Below are 20,987 nucleotides of genomic sequence, written 5' to 3' on the forward strand. Positions count from 1 at the left end.
TAAATGTTAATAATAAACGTTAATAATGCGAAAAATGTTAAATATAAAATTTTGAATATAGTAATATCAAATGATTTACATAACTAAAAAGATCAAATGAAAATGAAACTAAAACTGTCAGCAGATGGCGTTAAGCCACGGATTTTATCACTGAATCATTCTCAGCTCTCTTTACCAATGTGTAATTGAATCAATGACTCAGATTCGTTTAAAAACGCACGTTCATTCATAAACGGAACAGCTGTGTTTGAAAAGAGATGCGGCTGACTTTGTTTCAGATTTTATTGACGAAAGTGAGCAAAATCAGGTGGTGTTGTAGTCAGATAAATGTAATTTGGCACTTAATATAATTTGCGCGATCTTTAAGCGTTTGAAATAGATGTTGCTCACTTAGGGACATTAAAATACACATCATAACTTGGAGAAATAACGTTGACTAATTACAACTGGTACGGATTTAAAGACGTAAAGCTTTATTTCCAAGATTTTAATTCCAATACAACATAGAGCAATATAACAGGCTTGTATTGTATTATTTATTGTATATTCGAATCAATTTCAGATACTAATTCCAGATATATGTTCATGTTTACTATTTCCTGCATAATTCCTTACGTTAAGAAATATATTTTGTGTTGGATCAGAACTGTGTCGTTAAGTGCGCAGCTGACACACCCACCTGAACGATTCCCAAACATCGCTTATCCTGCTCGAAAAGACGATAAAAACTGCAGATAAGACTTTAAGTAAAAATGAATTTACATACACATATCATAAAAACTAGTCCTGTGTGACTGATACGCTTAAAATCGGGTGATTTTAGGTCAGCGGTTTAGCTGTGAGTCAATGGTGCTCTCTGCCGGTAGGGAATAGTAAGATGGCGGATCGAACACTTCCGGTGGCTTCACTGCCTGACGACAGTTTAGAACGCAATGAGCGATCCAGTCATTATATGTAGATCAGTGGTAGGGTCACACAAACCTGAGGGAGATTTAAGGGGTGCTATTATGCGTTTTCACTTTTTGAACTTTAGTCAGTGTGTGGTGTGTATGTTTGGGCATAAAAAAGATCTACAAAGTTACAAATCTCAAAGTCCAGTCCAAAGGGAGATTTTCCGGATGTTAGACGTATGCAGCGTGTGGTAAGAGATTTATTCATCATACAGTTTAGATAACATTAGTTTATAGCGCAAGTGTTTTTTGTAAATGCATAAACTTGCACTAGAATAGGCTAATCAGTGATGATGTTCTTTGCTTGGTTTCTGTTGTTGCAATAACTTGAATAACTAAGGAAATGTAAGCATCATAATTAGTAATTTACAATGTTTTTATTCAATTGCTGTCATGTTAAATACAAATTAAGTCATATTAAAAATGTTAGGCTGCTTTTAGCCTTAGGCTGGAGCTGGTCTCAGACAATGAAACTAAGTATGTAAATAATTTAATAAATTAGCACAATCTCGCAGGCTGACGATAGGACCCAACACTACTGTAGCGTACTACTTCCTTCTTTCAGACGAATGCAGTCGGAGTTATATTAACAATTATCCTGGCACTCCCAAGCTTTAGAACGGCATAGACGGATGTTTCTCTTCATCAGTCCGAAACAAGTCCAATAAAGTGCATCCATCCATAATAAAACGTGCCTCACACGGCTCCGGGGGGGTTAATAAAGGCCTCCTGTAGCGAATCGATGTGTTTTTGTAAGAAAAATATCCATATTTAAAACGTAAGAACCACTTTAATCAAGCTTGCACTAACAGTTGTACATGGAACTTGCTTCTTTGACAAGGGGCGTGTCAGTGCTGAAACACCGTCTAAGCTGTTCACCAATCACAACGCAGTGGTACAGCTAACCAATCACAACACATTTAATTTTTCAGAAGGCGGGTCTTCATCAAACCCGAAACTAATCGAGCTTTATGTGCCAGGCTGAGGTAAAATGTATTGTAATAATGTGAATTATGTGAACAGTAATGGGTTTTCCGAACCACCAAGCATGAGAGCATGTTCTAGTACACCCTCAAAACTAAATCAAGACTTAGTCTTAGTCAAAACAGCATAATAGGACCCATTTAAGTGTTTTTAAAATTAAAATCTCAGTGAAAATCTCAAACATCATCCAGTGCGTCTCTCATCATACATGAGAATGTTTCCTCGGTGCTTCTTCATTCTCACAGTCTCCCTCACCGTAAGGCCCCACTATTTACTATTATTTTCTTGCTTTTTATATAGTTAGTCTGTTGTTTCTCATAATCAGACGTATTTGCGTGTTTTTTTTTTCTCTGCAGTCGATCTCAGCAGCAGACGAGACGCTCTATATGTTCTCACTGTCATCCATGAGAACTTGATTATTGATTGATTTCAGCAGATTTCGTGTGCTTGTTTTAGGTGTCTCTTTATTATCCTTCCAGCGCTCACGTGAAGAGCAGCACACGTCAGTTCTGTCTGTTTCCTGATCTCATCTCATATTCTATGTCTGATGTTGGTTGTCTGAAGAGCAGGATGATGATCAGAGTTTACTGTGTCATCTTAGGCCGGATTTACACAAATGCACAAATGCATTTTTGCAGCAATTGCAACTGTATGCTTTCATATTAGGGGCTGAGGTGGGTCAGAGCTGGCTTCATTTAATCAGCCTTTGATACAGCATTACATCTTTACGCAGAATCTTGAGCAGGCACAGAGCAGCCTTAACTCAGCTGTGTAAAAATGCTAAATGATGCCTGTTCAGACCCACCTCAGCACCAGGTGTCAAAGGATACAGCTGCAATTGCTGTGTAAATGCATTTGTGAATTTAATGTAAATCTAAGTCGCTTCGGATAAAAGGATCTGCTAAATGAAAACAAACTAACAAAAAACAACAAGAGTTCTTAAGCAGATCTAACTACCTTGAGGAGACAGAATGGAAAATCCCCTGGTGAAGCGAATGAATGTGTAACAGCACATAACACTGGATTACACAACAGCAGCCACACAGAACAGGTCATTTCACACTAACAGGGAATCAGCTGTGTGTCTCTGATGGGTGTTCAGTCACAGAGCTGCTCTGGACACGAATCATCTGACCACTGAATCACAGTCAGATGTTCCAAACCTGTCAGCGATGGAATTATTTATATCCAATACTATTTCAATTAATATTCAGTGTTACTATTGATTTGACAGCACTGATATTATTGGATTATCATAAACCAGACTTGACCTGAACTGATCTGAATTACAGCTGATATTGAACTTGTTCTGTAAATAGATGAACTTTAATAGTTATCGAACTGAATCTAAACAAAAACTGAACTGAGCTGAATCGTGACACGACTGTTTTTTAAAGATGTTTACAGCAGAATTTCTCTCATATTTGTTTACATTCACATCATTAATTGTTATTTTCCTGTTTATTTCCGTAAAGCTGCTTTAAAACAATCTATATTGTAACCTGCTCCGAAGTCCCGAACTGAATCAAACAATTCGCGAACTGAATCAAATGATTCGCGAACCCGCTCCGAAGTCCCGAACTGAATCAAACAATTCGCGAACTGAATCAAATGATTCGCGAACCCGCTCCGAAGTCCCGAACTGAATCAAACGATTCGCGAACCCGCTCCGAAGTCCCGAACTGAATCAAACAATTCGCGAACTGAATCAAATGATTCGCGAACCCGCTCCGAAGTCCCGAACTGAATCAAACAATTCGCGAACTGAATCAAATGATTCGCGAACCCGCTCCGAAGTCCCGAACTGAATCAAATGATTCGCGAACCCGCTCCGAAGTCCCGAACTGAATCAAATGATTCGCGAACCCGCTCCGAGGTCTCGAACTGAATCAAACAATTCGCGAACTGAATCAAACGATTCGCGAACCCGCTCCGAAGTCCCGAACTGAATCAAACGATTCGCGAACCCGCTCCGAGGTCTCGAACTGAATCAAACAATTCGCGAACTGAATCAAACGATTCGCGAACCCGCTCCGAAGTCCCGAACTGAATCAAACGATTCGCGAACCCGCTCCGAAGTCCTGAACTGAATCAAATGATTCGCGAACCCGCTCCGAAGTCCCGAAATGAATCAAACAATTCGCGAACTGAATCAAATGATTCGCGAACCCGCTCCGAAGTCCCGAACTGAATCAAACAATTCGCGAACTGAATCAAATGATTTGCGAACCCGCTCCGAAGTTGCTAAATGAATCAAACAATTCGCGAACTGAATCAAATGATTCGCGAACCCGCTCCGAAGTCCCGAACTGAATCAAACAATTCGCGAACTGAATCAAATGATTTGCGAACCCGCTCCGAAGTTGCAAAATGAATCAAACAATTCGCGAACTGAATCAAATGATTCGCGAACCCGCTCCGAAGTCCCGAACTGAATCAAACGATTCGCGAACCCTCCGAAGTCCCGAACTGAATCAAACGATTCGCGAACCCTCCGAAGTCCCGAACTGAATCAAACAATTCGCGAACTGAATCAAATGATTCGCTAACCCCGTCCGAAGTACCGAACTGAATCAAACGATTCGCGCAAACTGAATCAAATGATTCGCGAACCCGCTCCGAAATCCCGATCAGAGTCAAATGATTCCTGAACGTGTCAGTATCATTTTGCAACACAATGCTTTAACTGATTCTAAGTTTCAAACAGCTCCGTTTCACCCATCACTGTGAGTGATGTTTAGAAGAGCTGTCGAAATTCTAAAATGACTGAAGTGAATGATCGAATTAATCAGAATGATCTGAATCAATCGGAGCGGTTCCAGCGTAAATGACTCTCTTAATTGGTTCGGTTTGTGTGTTCATCAGTGTTTCGCGTGTTCAGTCATGTTTACACGACGCTGTCAGCGCTACTACTGGTTTAGCTCGCTAGTTTGATGACATTAACTGAAATAAGCGAAACAAGTATGATGTTTACAAATGAAGTATTGATATTTCCATAGATAACACCCAACACAAATCTGCTCCATATTGAGGTGTGGTAACCGGTTTACTGCTAACTAGTGAAACACTCCATTAATGTGACGAGCTGCAGCTCAAAATACATGTTAGATGGAAACATTGTGCATTATGATGGAGTTTGTAGCTTCATTCACTAGATTTGAAACAGTTTGATCATCTCATACAGTCAATGTTCAAGTTATCAGTGAATATGTGAAAGCGATCATGGTATTTGTTATGTTTACACCTGCACTAAAAAGGGCCAGGGCTACATGAGCTCAACATCAGATGGGCTGCGGTGTTAATTTTGCATCAAATCATGTGCTTATTTTTTATTTATTCATTTTTTTTTTTAAAATTGCAGTTTTAAGAACAAGGGAAATATACAATACAAGGGAAATAACATATAATCAAAATAAATACAATAACAAACAAAAACAATACAAAATAAATAAACAAAATAGGGAAAGCAATAAGGAAATCACGTCCATAAACAAGTACATAGACAGGCTTTTTATAGTTTTTTTTTTTTTTTTGCTTTGTCATTTCTTGTTTCTTTTATACAGGTGGTGATATATTTCTATTTTAAAATGAGTAAAATTAGGATGTTTTTTTAATTGCCCATTAAATCATTTTCCATAATGAGTAAATTCACAATATACCAAATTTTAAAGTCAACAGTATACTCATGAAAAAATAAAACATCATTTTCTTTAAATTGCAATTCGTGCTTTGTATAACAAAAAATAAATAAAACAAATCATAAATTTGTATAAATACAATCATAAAATAATGTACAATACTCTTATTTTCCTCTTTACAGAAAACACACTTAAAGTCAGTGCCTTTATATCTGTTTTACAGGATAAATACGATGAACAATCTTAAATTATTCCTAGATATGTGCTTATTGAAACACTCTTTGAATAATTAAAGTGCGTCTTCAGGAATATTGCTATTTTTAAGTGTTTTCCAAGGCTTAAATTTCAAAAAGTCAATTTAAGCACCATGTACGAACCCTGTTTCTTGTAAATGCTTATTCACGTATTTTTGTTCACGTGTTCAGTCGTTGATTCGTGCGCGTGACGCGTTTTTGCCGTGCCCGCGGCGGGAAGTCGCGGTCTTCTGCGTCACAGGCGCGAGCGAGGTGAGGACAGAGGACGCGCGCACGTCTGCGTCTCTGTGTGTATATTTTGGCTCGGCTGGGGTCGGTCGTGTTTTTACCGGATAAAGGGGAGCGGATCGATCGTCGCTCGCTCGAGTGTGTGTGCGGAGAGCGCGTGCGTGCGTGCGGGGCGACCGCGCGGCGTTTAGCAGTTCCTGTCACATTCGGTGAGTTTAGCCGCGGTTAGCATCGAGCTAAAGCACGCGCGAGCGCTATTGTCTGTGTCTGTGGCGCGCACGTGCACGTCTATCTATCTATTTATCTATCTATCTATCTATCTATCGATCTATCTATCTGTCTGTCTATCTGTCTATGTTTATTTATCTAGCCATCCACTCATGTTGTCTGTCGGTTTATTGTTTACCAATTCTGTTTATCTCTGTAGTGCTTTTTCCTTTAAACATCTGTTGTTTATTTATTTGTGTTATCTGCATGTGTATCTATCTGTCTATATTCTGTCTCTTTCAGTGTTTAAATACTCGTCTGTCTGTCAGTATGTGTGAGACTGTGGTCTGATGAAGTTCTCATGATCTGCTGTGTTTTTGTGTGTGTGTGTGTGTGTGTGTGTGTGTTGTAGTGTCAGAGTGTGTGTGTGTGTGTGTGTGTGTGTGTGAGTGAGAGATGGTGATGGAGAAGCCGAGCCCCCTGCTCGTAGGACGCGAGTTTGTGCGGCAGTACTACACACTCCTGAATAAAGCGCCCGATTACCTGCACAGGTGAGTTCAGAGTTCAGAGTTCACGCTCACAGCAGAGAAACACATCAGCCGATCAGCTCAGAGTGGCTCACAGTCACATTGAACTCATTGTGTTTGTTGTGCAGATTTTACGGCAGGAACTCCTCATATGTTCACGGAGGTTTGGACGGCAGCGGGAAGCCGGAGGAGGCCGTTTACGGTCAGGCGGTGAGTGCCAGACACCTTCGTGAAGATTTGACCAGCCTTCAGTTTTGAGCCGGTGGCTCAGAGTGTGTGTGTCCCTCCACCGTGTGCACGCCGTATGATTTTGGCCACCTGAGACACAGTTTATGAATCCTAAAAGATTCGTCTGATCCTGCGCCGACATCATCCGACGGCCTTAGATGAAATTCTGCCAGTGTTTGATAGATTTAAAGGGTATCTGCAGGTCTAAAAAAAAGTATTTAGGGTAATAAATCGGAGCAAGAAGTCTTCAGTTCATATAGACACGGCAAGAAATGTTGCACGCACTGCAAAAAATGCATTTACTGAAGATGCAATATGACTTCATTTTGATCTGTTTCTCATAAAACAAGACGACTTATATTCTGTTAGTTTGTGTCTCCAGTAGCTGTATCTTGATTTAAGAATCTTCAGACATTTGCACTGGAAAACTGGACAAAAATACTGAGGATTTTTAAAGAAATATAGTAAAAGTTGTTTCCGTATTCTAGTGTTTCGTAGCACTGGTAATTATTTAATGGAGAAGTTCACTTACAGAACAAAAATTTACAGATAATATACTTACCCACCTTTGTCATCCAAGATGTTCATGTCTGTCTTTTTTCAGTTGTAAAGAAATAGTTTTTTGAGGAAAACATTCCAGGATTTCTCTCCATATAGTGGACTTCTATGGTGCCCGCAAGTTTGAACTTCCAAAATGTAGTTTACATGGAGCTTCAAAGGCTCTAAACGATCCCAGCCGAGGAAGAAGAGTCTTATCTAGCGAAAGGATCAGTTATTTTCTGAAAAAGAAAAAAAAATACAATTTATATACAATTTATATTTATATTCTTAATGTCAAACGCTCGTCTTGTCTTACTCTGCCTGGACTGTTTTTGTTCCGGTTCATGTCAGTTAGTGTATGTGGAAAAACTCCCATCTCATGTTCTCCCTCAACTTCAAAATCGTCCTATATCACTGTTTTACCTTTTTTGTTAAGGGTGTTTGATCTTTGCATGTTCACTTTGTAAACACTAGGTCGGTACTTCAGCAGCGATGTAGGATGATTTTGAATTTGGATGAGAAAATGAAATGGGAGTTTTTCGACATAGACTAACTGTCATGAACCGGAACATCATACTGATGTGGCTTACAGCTGAGATCACATTTGTACCGTCTGAACACTGAACTGGTGATTAACTGCTCGCATCACACGAGGCCTTCAGTTTGGAACAGTGAATCATTCTCTGTGTGTGTGTGTGTGTGTGCGCGCAGGAGATCCATAAGAAAGTGATGTCGCTGCAGTTCAGTGAGTGTCACACCAAGATCCGGCACGTTGACGCCCATGCCACGCTGGGGGACGGGGTGGTGGTGCAGGTGATGGGCGAGCTGTCCAACAGCGGCCGACCCATGAGGAGGTTCATGCAGACGTTTGTCCTCGCTCCGGAGGTGAGTGCACTCCTATTTGTGTGTGTCCGTGTTTTTTTTTTTTTTTGTTTTTGTTTTTTTGTTTTTTTTGGACATATCAGGACACAAATTTGTATAATGACACACAGGGATGTAACGGTATGAAAATTTCTTTTCACGATTATAGTGACCAAACTGATCACAGTTATCAGTATTATCACGGCATTGTTAAAATGGGCTGGAAATGTTCAAAAAGTACTGAAACACAAATCATTTCAATCATATAAAAAAAAAAAAATCCACAAACAACAAATAAATTGTCTTTTTGATTGCATAAACAATAAAACAATAACTTTACCAATAATGTCCGGATTTTTATTGGCAATGTGACTGACAACACTTTACCTAATAACACATTTTCATAAAATGGTAAACCTCACATTTCAGCCTTCAAAATAAAAAAAGGGTTAAGTCAAAATGAATAAATGATTATATGTATTTTATCTGCTTCATAAATAATTCTACTTGCCTTATCCGATTGTTTAAATGTGTAGAATCCACACAAGCTTGTTTTTCATCAACCGGTCCAAATTTACAGCAGGTCATGCAAATTTTCTCAGTTTTAAAATATTTTGTAGAAACTTTAATTTTCTGTAAAGCTGCTTTGCAACGATTTGTATTGTGAAAAGCGCTATACAAATAAATTTGAATAGAATTGAAATTTTTTAGCAAGACAAAAACTGCACACAGGCCGAATGTAAATGTAAGTCCCTGTAAATATGAAACGGTCATACTGACCATGGGGAATTTTATCATGATTTCTTGTCAAACTGGTGATCGTTTCATCCCTAATGACATGACAGTGACTTATGAGGGCATTCAAAAGGCTTATAAATCATGCAGAATGAGTTTTTTTGAGAAAGTAAAAATGCACACAGTTTTCTGTGAGTGCTGGGTTTAGGTGTAGCATTGGTGTAGGGTGATAGAAAATATGGTTTGTACAGTATAAAAACAACAGAAGTCTATGGAAAGTGCCCACAGTTCACAAAAACAAACCTGTGTGTGTGTGTGTGGCTGACAGACATGCAGCGCATTGACATGTTATCGTTCCTGATGAACGCTTCTCTGACACATTATTTTTTTTATTTATTTATTTTTTCTCCTCTCCCACCAGGGCTCTGCTGTCAATAAATTCTATGTGCACAATGACATCTTCCGCTATGAAGAAGAGGTGTTTGGAGACTCTGAGGCTGAACTGGGAGGTAAAGCCAAACACACACAGTGTTCTGAGCCTTTGACACATAAACCATGTTTGAACTGTAGACGTGTTATTTAGGTGAATTAAAGCAGACGGTCTAATGCGTGAACATCATTACTGCTGAGGTGGATCAGACCCTCATCATTCAGTCCTGCGCTGCATCTTTGCACAAGTTGTTGTTAAAGTTAGTGTAAAGACAATTCAGATCATTGTTTATAAACACATAATAAATGTTAGAAATGTATTGCTGAAACATGTTACAAAAACGGTGAAATATGTAGTTCTGAATTGTGTACTTAGACCAGTGGTTCTCAACATTTTTTTTCCACTGGGCCGCACTGTGGTCCAAGTGCAAGTGTCGCGGGCCGCATGTCATTTACATATTACATCACCAATACAAACCAGCTAGATTTATAATATTACAAATATTATGATATGTAAACGATTACTTTTATTGATATAAATAAACAGTGGTGTAGTGGTGCCTAAAGAAGTGGGTATACGCATAATTTATCCCCCGGAATAAATTCTTCACTGGTTTAAGAAATATCTGATTGTAAAAACCTGCTTCTTTTCATTTTTAAGGTATTGTTTTTGTTTAAATGTACTGACTCAAATTAGTAATCAATAATAATTATTATTATACCAGTCTGCGCTCCTCCCCTGACATGCTCTCGCGTATGAACGGACAGTATTTGGGGTGGAGGAGTGGACGGAGCGGGTGCGGGCGCATCAGACCTATTTCAAAGGAAGTCGGCATCACGGTCCTGACCGGGTGTTTTAGTGAATATTTACATTTATTCACATGCGATTGAAGTGGCTGTTCATGTGGTGGACTGTCATGATTTTGGCTAATGCAGGACACTACTGAATGATGCGCATCAGAGGGTTTTAGAATTGGGCATACACAGAGCCGACTGATAAAGATGTGAGTAGGCTGTACGCCTGCACTACAGTAGGCAACACTTGAAGTCCACTTTGATCCACTTCAAATGTTGACTACTGTACACCACTGTAAATAAATAATTTTACTCGCTATTAATTAGACGCCTGATACTGTGGGGAGCTGACCAATTTTGTGAAATTCATCTCGAAGGGAGTAACAGCACAATGAAGTTGGGATTGTAAAATTCTGTCTGTAAGACGCGCACGGAAGCGTGGCTCGATGCGCGACATTGCAGAAAATGTGCATTTACAAATGTAGTCCATGTCGATCCAAATATGGAAAGCACTGAGGATGATTGGTGTGTAGTATGGGTGTTTCCGTTTGCCTGAACATCTATTAGTTCATCTTTTAAGTGAGTGGCGGGGCAAACCAAAACTTGATGCTGAAAGTGAACGCTCTTCTGCCTCCACTCTTGATACTGTGACTTTTCTTGTATGTACATATTCCTTTGTTGTTCCTAATGGCTGCTGATGATGACTATTTGAACTGAATTCTGCCAAAGCGTGCACTTGTATTTGTTCGTTAAATGTGTAATTAGGCCTACGTGAAGACGTGGGTGTGCTCATTTCTGAAAACACGTGCCGCAGGGTTAGAACCTCTGACTTGGACTGTTAAAGTGGTCATCGGATGCTAAGTTCACTTTCATGTTGTTTGAACATTAATGTGTGTGGTTTTTAATTAATCTGTAAAAATAATATCCCCTTTTTCAAATCGAGCCGTTCTCAGATGCCTGTCGGTGTGGCGTCACATGACAGAGGCCACTCCCACAATAGTTGATTGACATGAGCGTCTTACCTCAGACCCGCCTCCACTGTTCTGATGCCGGAGCAGGGATGTAAGTTAGACAAGAATATCTCTGATTGAGCGATTGAGGTGTTGTGTTGCTGGATGTAATAATGAACATAGTGGTCGTCATTTACTCCCGACATCTGAGCCGCTGAAGATGCAGTGGATTACGTTTGTTTGTGAAGGGAATGCGCCTCCCGATCTACATATATCCGTCTATGTTCACGCGAATCATTCGTGATCCAGCTTCACTTACAGCAGAAGTGACTATAAGGGGTTTATTATGAATCTTTGCGATCGCCTTTCCTTATAACGTGGTAGTTAGGAAGTTTAGCGGCTAAACGCGGCTAATGTAAACAAGACCGTCTTTTCACAGAGAGAAGAGAGGGGCGGGGCGAGCAGAGCTCATTTGCATTTAAAGGAACAACCCCTTAGAATGAGATGATTTTTGCAGAGTTGATTTTGGCAAGGTAAAAAGGGTGTTGTTTTACAAAACCATTGAGAATTGAGACCCTAAATAATCATATCAACTTGTGGAAAATGGGCATCCGATGACCCCTTTAAATAGTTTGTCTGATTGAAGTACAGTGAGAGCGATAGAGAGCAGACACTCCTTATGCTTTCGACTCACTCTGGGTGATTAATAACACATTTTCTGTGGTGTGACAAATTCACAGCACATATTTAATATTACTTTACACCGACTTCATACTCGTAGTTCCTCTATTTTGCGGCTGGACGTGAAGAAAGACTTATTTTCAAGATTGTGCTGGTTTGTTCTGTAGCTGCTTGCGGTGTTCATTTTATTTGTGCTGATCTTGAAGTCTTTAATTAGATTTGAAACACCCTGCAGAAGGTCTGGCACTAGTGTAAGTGTGTGCTGTGTGTCTGTGATCAGAGTCTGAGGAAGAGGAGGTTGAGGAGGAGCAGGTGGAGACTCACGCTTCACCCGAACCGGCCCAGGACCGTCCCAGCAGCACCACCTACTACGAGCCGCCGGCGCCGCCTGTCAGGTACCAGCGTGAGACGATACGTTTGTGAGATCAGACGAGCTGCTGCTTCACTGATTGTGATCGGCTGCTCTGTTTGCGTTCTCAGTAATGGAGTCGAGGAGCAGCAGGAGGAGGCGGTGCCTGAGGCGGAGCCAGAGCCCCAGCCTGAGGCCAATCAGGAGACGGAGGCGGAGCTGAATCCGGAAGCAGAGCTGCAGGTGGCGGAGGCGGAGCCCGAGGAGGAAGAGAAACTGCCAGAGGAGGAGAGAGGCTCCACCCCTGGCCTCGCTCTGACTCCGCCCCCTCAGACCCCAGAACCACCGAAGGTACGCCCCTGTACAGTGCAGTGTTAATGTGGAGCGCGTGTCGCCGCTGTTGCTGACGCGTGTGCTGATGTGGTCGTCTGCAGGCGTTCTCCTGGGCTCTGGTGACCAGTAAGAATCTCCCTCCGGCCGGCGCTCTTCCCGCCTCTGGAATCTCTCCACACGTGGTGAAAGCGTCCGGCGTTCAGGTAGAGCACCGTTACTCACACTTCCTCCAGTGCACTGCTCTGTCACATCAGCATACGATGTTCTGTCATAAGTTACTCATCTTAAATGTGTGACACATTTTGGAGTTGTTTGTTTGATTCCCAGCTTTCTTCAGAATATCTTCTTTTGTGTTTCACAGAAGAAACTCAGTCATACAGGTTGAAAATGACAGATTGATCATTTCTAGATGAACTGTTCCTTAAAGGAGAAGTTCACTTCCAAAACAAAGATTCACAGATAATGTACTCACCCCCTTGTCATCCAAGATGTTCATGTCTTTCTTCCTTCAGTTGTAAAGAAATTGTTTTTTGAGGAAAACATTTCTGCATTTTCCTAAGAAAGTAACTAATTGCGTTACTTTTAATTACTTTTTATGGAAAGTAATGCGTTACATTACTTTTGTGTTACATTTAAAATCTGGGCAGGGCTTGTTTTTTGTTTGTTTGCTTGTTTTATTTTTATAGTGCTTTATGCAATACAGATTAATTCAAAGCAGCTTCACAGGAAAATGTGTTAGTGCCGCAAAATTCAGTTATAAAACAAACTCCGTTTCAGCTGTAAGCAGCTCTACTGAAGACTGTAGCGTCTCTACATCAGAAGAGCATCTTACCAGAAACGCTGTCATGCTAAAGGTGTCTGTCTCGTCTGTCTGTTAGCCGCGGGTGGAGGTCAAACAGGACAGTCAGTCATCGTTACCCAGAGATCAGCGACGCGAAAGACCAGGCTTCCCTCCACGAGGACCACGCGCAGGTGACGTTCACTCACTCACTCAATAACAGGTTGATTGTGTGAGTGGTTTCTTGTCATGTAATTGACATTGTTGTTGTTTGTCAGATGGCAGCGGATCAGAGGCTTCGGGTGGGAAACCGTACGTCAGTTTTAAGGGTGAGTTTCCTGTCATGTGACTCAAAATCATCATTCATCCAGTAACAATAAGTAGTTTGACACAACTGGATTACTCATTGATGCACATGCAAAAAACACATGAATGTGAATCCCAGATAATGTGCTCAATGACACTGAAGTGTGTGTGTGTTCAGGCCGCGGTGACTCTGACGGTGGTGATACGGAGGGCCGCCGCTCCGTTCGTTATCCAGACAGCCATCAGCTCTTCGTTGGAAATCTTCCTCACGACATTGACGAGGGCGAGCTGAAAGACTTCTTCATGAGTAAGACCTTTACCCTTTGACCTTTTACCCACCGATGAACGTTTGCCTGTCGTTTCACACCGCTCCGTTTCCTTCAGCGTTCGGGAACGTGGTGGAGATGAGGATCAACACCAAAGGCGTCGGAGGGAAGCTGCCCAACTTCGGTTTCGTGGTGTTCGATGATTCTGAGCCGGTGCAGAGGATTCTGGGAGCCAAGGTTTGTGTGAGGAGTCTGTACAGGTCGTGTTTAGGGTCTGGGGCCAGTTGCATCGACTGACTCTGTTCAGTGTCTTGAAGGGGTCATCGGATGCTAAGTTCACTTTTTCGTGTTGTTTGAACATTAATGTGTGTTGTCAGTGTATGTACAAATCTACCCTATAATGATAAAAATCCATGCAGTGGTTTTTAATTCATCTGTAAAAACAATATTCCCTTTTTCAAATCGAGTCATTCTCAGATGCCTGTCGTTGTGGCGTCACATGACAGAGGACACTCCCACAATAGTTGATTGACATGAGCGTTTTACCTCAGATCAGCTGTCACAGTCCGACCTCTTTGTTTTGATGCTGGAGCAGGGATGTAAGTTAGACAAGAATATCTCTGATTGAGTGATTGAGGTGTTGTGTTGCTGGATGTAATAATGAACATAGTGGTCGTCATTTACTCCCGACATCTGAGCCGCTGAAGATGCAGTGGATTACGTTTGTTTGTGAAGGGAATGCGGCTCCCGATCTACATATATCCGTCTATGTTCACACAAATCATTCGTGATCCAGCTTCACTTACAGCAGAAGTGAATATAAGCGTTTTTTAATGAATCTTTGCGATCACCTTTCCTTATAACGTGGTAGTTAGGAAGTTTAGCGGTTAAACACAGCTAAACGTGGCTAAATGCGGCTAAAGTAAACAACATCGTCATTCCACAGAGAGAAGAGAGGGGCGGGGCGAGCAGAGCTCATTTGCATTTAAAGGAACAACCCCTTAGAATGAGATGATTTTTGCAGAGCTGATTTTGACAAAGTAAAAAGGGTGTTGTTTTACAAAACCATTGAGAATTTTTAATCAAAGTATATTAGAGACTTTTGATTAAGACCCTAAAAAATCATATCAAGTTGTGGAAATTGGGCATCCGACGACCCCTTTAAGAACTAGCTTGACCAACTAGCAGTTAACCAAGGGCTAGCCAAATTTTTACAATTTTGACCTGTCTTAAAGAAATAAATGAGATGGCTCTTTAAAGCCTAGTGTAAACCTTTTATGCAACAGCCCCTAAATGTGGATTTGCACCGTTAACAATATGATTGTCCTGGAGATATAAAGTCTTTTAGTGGTTTTGATGTGTTTCTCACTGGACTGTCAGATTTCCTAAAGAAACCCTCCATTACTCTTGTTTTACAATCTTTTCTCATCTTGTGAACAGTGTACAAGTTTCTAGGGCTCTCAAGCGATTAAAATTTTAATCTAATTTATTACATGATGTGTTAATGAATTAATCTGGTTAATTGCAAATTTATTGCACATAAGTTTTGGCTGATAAATGACCCTCCATTGTGTTGAGAGAAGCATTAACGGGATGTCCTCTGGTCCTTAAAGTCTTAAAATGCCTTAAATAACGGTTTCCTAACGAAAGGCCTTAAAAAGTGTTGTAATGTCTTGAATGCAGATTCAATGGGTCTTAAATATTTCTGGTCACATTACTGCTAAGATGTTCATTCTGGTGGACCTAATGAGGGTTTACAGTCATTGGCCAGACCGAAGATTTGTATTTATGTATTTTTGTTTTGTTTTTGTTTTTTTTTCCTTTTTCTTTTAGAATGAATCCGTTGACTCAATGACGCACTCGTTAAGTGTCAGGGCTGGTAACAGCCTTACAGAATTTGATAAATTGTAATAATTTGACATGAAAAGTGATGCATACATTTAATAAAAAAAAATAAAAAAAGGCTTTGTAATGGTAAATAAAAAATATGCAAATTTAGGCATGTAAAAGCTGATTGGACACTGGAAATATTGCTTCAGAATGATTATTTACACCACCAAAAATCTCTGTTACTTTTGTGGGGATATTTTGTGTGGAATATTGTCTGCTGAAATGAAAAGTTCACTATGTTGTAGTAGTATCATTTTTGACAGCGATTTTAATTTTTATTTTTTTTTCTCTCTTTTTACATGAAACATTAAATATTACATGTATGCAATATAGTGTGTATAATAGTCTTAAATTTCACTTGTTCATATCTGTGGAAACCCTGATTAAATAGACACTACATAAAAATAGATTTAGAAATATTTTGATTCAATATTGCATAAGTAGGTATTAACTTTTTTTTATTTTTTAAATATCAAAATATTAAATGACTGTTAAAAATAAAATAATACTCTGAATATGAAACTAAAAATGGCAGGTCATGGTCTTATTGAGTGAGTCTGTTCAAGCAGCCGATTCATTCAGAAATGAAGCAAGTGACTCACTGATTCATTGACTCACTTGATTAATTGAAAACCGTGGATTCATTCAGTAACAAATCACCGCTGTGTTCTGATCAAAGATGCTCATCAGTTCTGCTGTGGCTTTAATTGAAACTATTTTGGTTTGTGAAATTGAGGAAAACAAGACAATATTTTAAAATGTAACTATTAATTCTTGTTTATTGAACTGTCATGTTACAGAAATTGGGGAGACGCAGCGCTCTTGCTGGTGTGATGCTGCTCAACGATATCATGATATAAATTTAGGAGGGTGATTTATGTGTTTCTTCTCACTCGTATCTTGATTTAGGCCGCGTCAGTCAGTCAGTCATCCTGCGGCGTGTTCGTCAGACGCTGCGTCAGTGTTTTTTCCACAATGAATTGCACTGAATTAATGAGTGAAATAAATCAACAGCTCTGTAGTTTTCATTTTTGTGAATCAGTTCACGGTTTCATTGAGTCCATTTAAAAAAAAAAAAAACTTTGACAAATGAATTCAGGTTTCAGTGCTTGTGGGTGTTTTATTGATTACGCATCATCTTTATTGATGAAAACAGGATGAGTGAGTTTCGCTTGCTGTAGTAAATATTCTGAATCAGTGTTTGTTTGTAAGGTTGTGTTATTAAAGGGTCGATGAGAACAGGAAGTCAGCGTTTCCTCTTTCCTCTCTCCCGCAGCCCATCATGTTCCGCGGGGAAGTGCGGCTGAACGTGGAGGAGAAGAAAACCAGAGCGGCCCGCGAGAGGGAAACCAGAGGAGCGTCGGACGGCCGGCGCGGGCCCAGGGGCCCTCTGGGAAACGGGATGGGGCGTGAGCGAGACGGCCGCGGTCCTCCCTCCTCCAGGGGCGGGATGGGGGCTGGACGGGGCGGCGGCGCGGGCGGAGAGGGCCGCTTCACGGGCCCGCGCCGCTGAGGACGGACGGAAGGACGTCCCGCCGACCGCAGATGAAATCATCCTCTATTCGTTTGATCGTTTTCGTTTCTCTCGTGTCTCTCTCTGGCTTTCGGACCGTGACCGGCCGTCAAAGACTCTCAGAACTCACGCCGCGCCGATTTCATCCGCGCTTTCCTTTGTGTTATTACTCTCGTCATGATTTTGCGATGAAGAACGGGACAGTGTGATCTTTTTTCCTGTAGAACAGAAGCTGAATGTCACGAAGGGTTTCCTCACGGAACTGATTTCTCACGTTTTATAACGGATGAACGTCAGCGCTTCATCAATCAGTGCTCAGTGTACACTTATTTATTTTCCTAGTAAATAAAACAGTGGTGGTGCCTTAACTCGATTCTCGCCCGTCTGTCTGTCTGTCTGTCTCTGTCTGTCTGTGTGTGTCTCGAGGAGCGGACGCGTGCCGGCGGAGCGGCGGTCTCGCGGGTGCCGATCCGGACGCTCCAGATGTGATCTGGTTTAATCTGCCTCTGCTCTGGTCTGGCGAGGCTGAAGCTGCTCTGAGTCGCTGTTTCTTTGCATGGCTGTTCTGGATCGTGCTGCTCTTTCCATTGATTTCTGGAGCGTTTCTCACCACACTGTCCACTGCGTTTGGTTCTGGGTTCAGACTGGACTTCAGTCAGCTTCAGCAGGTTTTTGTTTGAATGTGTTTTCGACTTTCAATAAACTACTGAAATCTGCAACCTCACTCAATTCCCTTGTGTTTTTTAGTCGTCTGTGCACTTTCACCGAGTTCAGATCAGCTGCTCAGAATTTCCACAGTCATGATGCAGTTCTAACACTAGGTGCTGATGTTCACACAAACATGAGTTTTCTATGAGTACGGCTGAAGTTACTGTTGTCAGCTGCTTAGACTAGTTTTACAAGTTGGTCATCTTATTTAGTTCTTCAAGACTGGTTGTAACTTAGTTACATAAGAAGTCTTAACTTTCTGCAAGTTGGTTAAAATGGTTCACGTGGCAGTGGCTGTTTAAGCAACTGGATGCTGATTAATTCAAAATATCGTGGTCTTCCTGTAGAGATTTTGACCCTGTTTTAAAAAAAAAAAAAAAAAAAAAAAAAAAACAACTACATATTTTCCATTTTATGAAGCCATCTCAAATACTAGGAAATGCTGTTTTCTTGAACCCATGTCAGAATTCCTTGAATGTTATCCTAACCAGTGTTGTAGTCGAGTCACCAACTGTCGAGTCCGAGTCCAAGTCCGAGTCACCAAAGAAGAGTCCAAGTCGAGTCACCATTACCAGAGTTCGAGTCCGAGTCGAGTCTCGAGTCCCGTATTCGAGTCTGAGAGTGCCTACATGTCTCCACTCTGGGACCTTCAAAAAACTGATAAAATGTATTAAAGAGGTTCTACATTAAACAAAAATGACACCACTGTCACAATTGCAAAGGGAGTTTATTTACTGATTTGACATATACACTTTGCAACACACTTTGCAACTTTACGACGCCATCAAAAGCATGTGTTTACTTCCATTGTTGTGAACTTCTGATTGAGAACTAGCGTAGAAAATTTACAAATTGCTTGTTTAATCATGCTGCATTTTCATGTTGCATTTTAAAAGCATCAGATTTGAAAGCATGGTACTGCTCAATCTTGCACGGTGAGGCCTCATCAAAAAGAAACCTGCATTTTACAGGACACTGTATTTTAAAGATACTTAAAACGTAAAAATCAATACGATATGCAGAGAGAGAGAGAGAGACTGTTTAATCTGACACAGTGACTATCGCAACAGACAAATATCGCAAAAATCTGATCTGGCACAGTGACTAGTAACGTTAAGTTATCAACAGACAAAAAAATGCTGTAATCTGAACCAGACATACATTAACCCTAGCTTCTTCTGTTTGTTATCATATATGCATTAGTCAATAATATTTTTTTTGAAAAAAGCTAACGTTAGGCAATGGAAAGCTTTTTACTTACTTTTCTGGGTGCATCCGTGACAGGTGTCTGTTAAAGTTTGAGGTTGTCCCAGTCTTTTCCTCAATTGTGCGATAACACACACAACATTTAGCGCTGCTCTTTCCAGCATTAGAAGCAAAATTGTCGTAGGCGAACTTCACGACCCGGGGCACGTCTTTCTGCATTCTACAAATGTGAACATTTAGCCCGCGAATCATGCATCATGCATTGCACGAGCGTAAAAGTGAGTGACGTCAGTGAGTGTGTTGTCAAGCAAAGAGAGCGAGAGGTAGCAGTGTCTGTGAAGGGAGATCGCGGACGGTCTTGGGCACGAAACAGGAAAAGTGTAACACCTTATATAATTTTTTTTATAACATATTTAGTCAAAAACAAAGTGATGAATGCTCAAGTCCGATTGTATATATCCTCGAGTCCGAGTCCAAGTACGAGTCATCAATCCGCGAGTCCAAGTCGAGTCACAAGTCCAGAGAGTGGATTCTCGAGTCGGACTCGAGTCCAAAGAATAGTGACTCGAGTCGGACTCGAGTACTCCATCACTGATCCTAACTAGTAAAACAGTTCACAGTTCATAACTGTTCACTTAAATTCATATTGCTGAAATGTTAAAGAGTTCTTGAGTTCCCAGCATGCAGTGCACCATGAATGCATTATATGGTTCAGGTGACGTATGCTGACGTCATATAAAGTTCTTCTCTTGTTTGTCATTATTGTTAGTTATTAGTTGCATTGTAAATCATTGTACATTTTGTTAGTTGTGTTTTTTTTTTGTTGAGCACTGAGGCCTACGGCATGGTTGCCTGGTTTTCACAACAAAACCCGCCTAATTGCTACTCAAAACTAGCCCAGAATTTAACCAAAAACAAACAAACTAGCCAATCACATTTCGAGCGGGGTCCCCTGGTAAAAATGGCATTCTCAGGCCCATAGTCAGCTATGAGGTCACCGAGGTCCAGACCTCCTAATTTTTTTAGAGAGAGTTGTGAGTTGAGGGCGCGGTCGCAGCCAGATCCAGCTATTATAAGCATTTTTGGACTTGTCTCTTCTACTTAATTTGTCACTTTAGAAAGTTAATAAAGTAGGAAGTTGCAGTTTAGGGTCAGTGATATGTTTATCTTTATCTTTATCTTATTTGCAAAAGATTTTACATTTCGGTTCATTTGTATTTTTTCGGTTTTTGTTTGTTATAATAGCAATATCTAGCAACACTGCTTCGCCGGCACTTAAACTGACAGAAAAAGGATGACACATTCAGTAAGAGAGACGCAAAAAATACCATGCTATTATCTGTCATAAACAGTACACAGATCTGTAGAACAAGTAAGTTACAGAATAAAATGAAATACACAATAGTCGTTAAATTTTCACAAATCATGCTATAAATAATCATAAGAGCACTAGACAAAGCTATATAGCAATAGTTATTAAAAATAATTGTTGCGCAAATAAACATCTGATAAAATTATCCACGCCTAACTATAGTGAAATATTAACAAATTTTGATGCAGTAAATAATATAATTTAAAAATAATCATCCCTTCAAAACTGAGAAGACATCTTTGACAAACAGACATTTATA

General features: G+C 40.5%; 1 protein-coding gene across 2 annotated transcripts; it reads left to right on the forward strand.

Moving 5' to 3' along the window:
• The first annotated feature begins 6,065 nt into the window (after positions 1-6,065).
• g3bp2b (G3BP stress granule assembly factor 2b) lies at positions 6,066-18,166 on the forward strand. Of its 2 annotated transcripts, none has more exons than XM_051105042.1 (13): positions 6,066-6,263; positions 6,674-6,812; positions 6,917-6,998; positions 8,268-8,441; positions 9,574-9,661; positions 12,288-12,402; positions 12,488-12,707; positions 12,791-12,892; positions 13,568-13,661; positions 13,746-13,796; positions 13,952-14,080; positions 14,158-14,276; positions 17,206-18,166. In XM_051105042.1, exons 2-13 carry the CDS (start codon positions 6,718-6,720, stop codon positions 17,440-17,442), a joined length of 1,506 nt encoding a protein of 501 aa, XP_050960999.1. In that variant the 5' UTR covers positions 6,066-6,263; positions 6,674-6,717; the 3' UTR covers positions 17,443-18,166. The 2 variants fall into 2 exon arrangements, with proteins under 2 accessions (XP_050960999.1, XP_050961000.1); XM_051105043.1 differs by having other exon boundaries at positions 6,682-6,812.
• The last annotated feature ends 2,821 nt before the right edge of the window (positions 18,167-20,987 follow it).

This window comes from Labeo rohita, unplaced genomic scaffold (assembly GCF_022985175.1).
Source record: "Labeo rohita strain BAU-BD-2019 unplaced genomic scaffold, IGBB_LRoh.1.0 scaffold_87, whole genome shotgun sequence".
Classification (NCBI taxonomy): domain Eukaryota; kingdom Metazoa; phylum Chordata; class Actinopteri; order Cypriniformes; family Cyprinidae; genus Labeo; species Labeo rohita.

Coding starts and splice junctions, on each gene's coding strand:
- g3bp2b (XM_051105042.1), top strand. CDS start 6,718: ATGGTGATGGAGAAGCCGAGCCCCCTGCTCGTAGGACGCGAGTTTGTG. Junction 6,813..6,916: donor GCGCCCGATTACCTGCACAG/GTGAGTTCAGAG, acceptor TTTGTTGTGCAG/ATTTTACGGCAGGAACTCCT. Junction 8,442..9,573: donor CGTTTGTCCTCGCTCCGGAG/GTGAGTGCACTC, acceptor CTCTCCCACCAG/GGCTCTGCTGTCAATAAATT.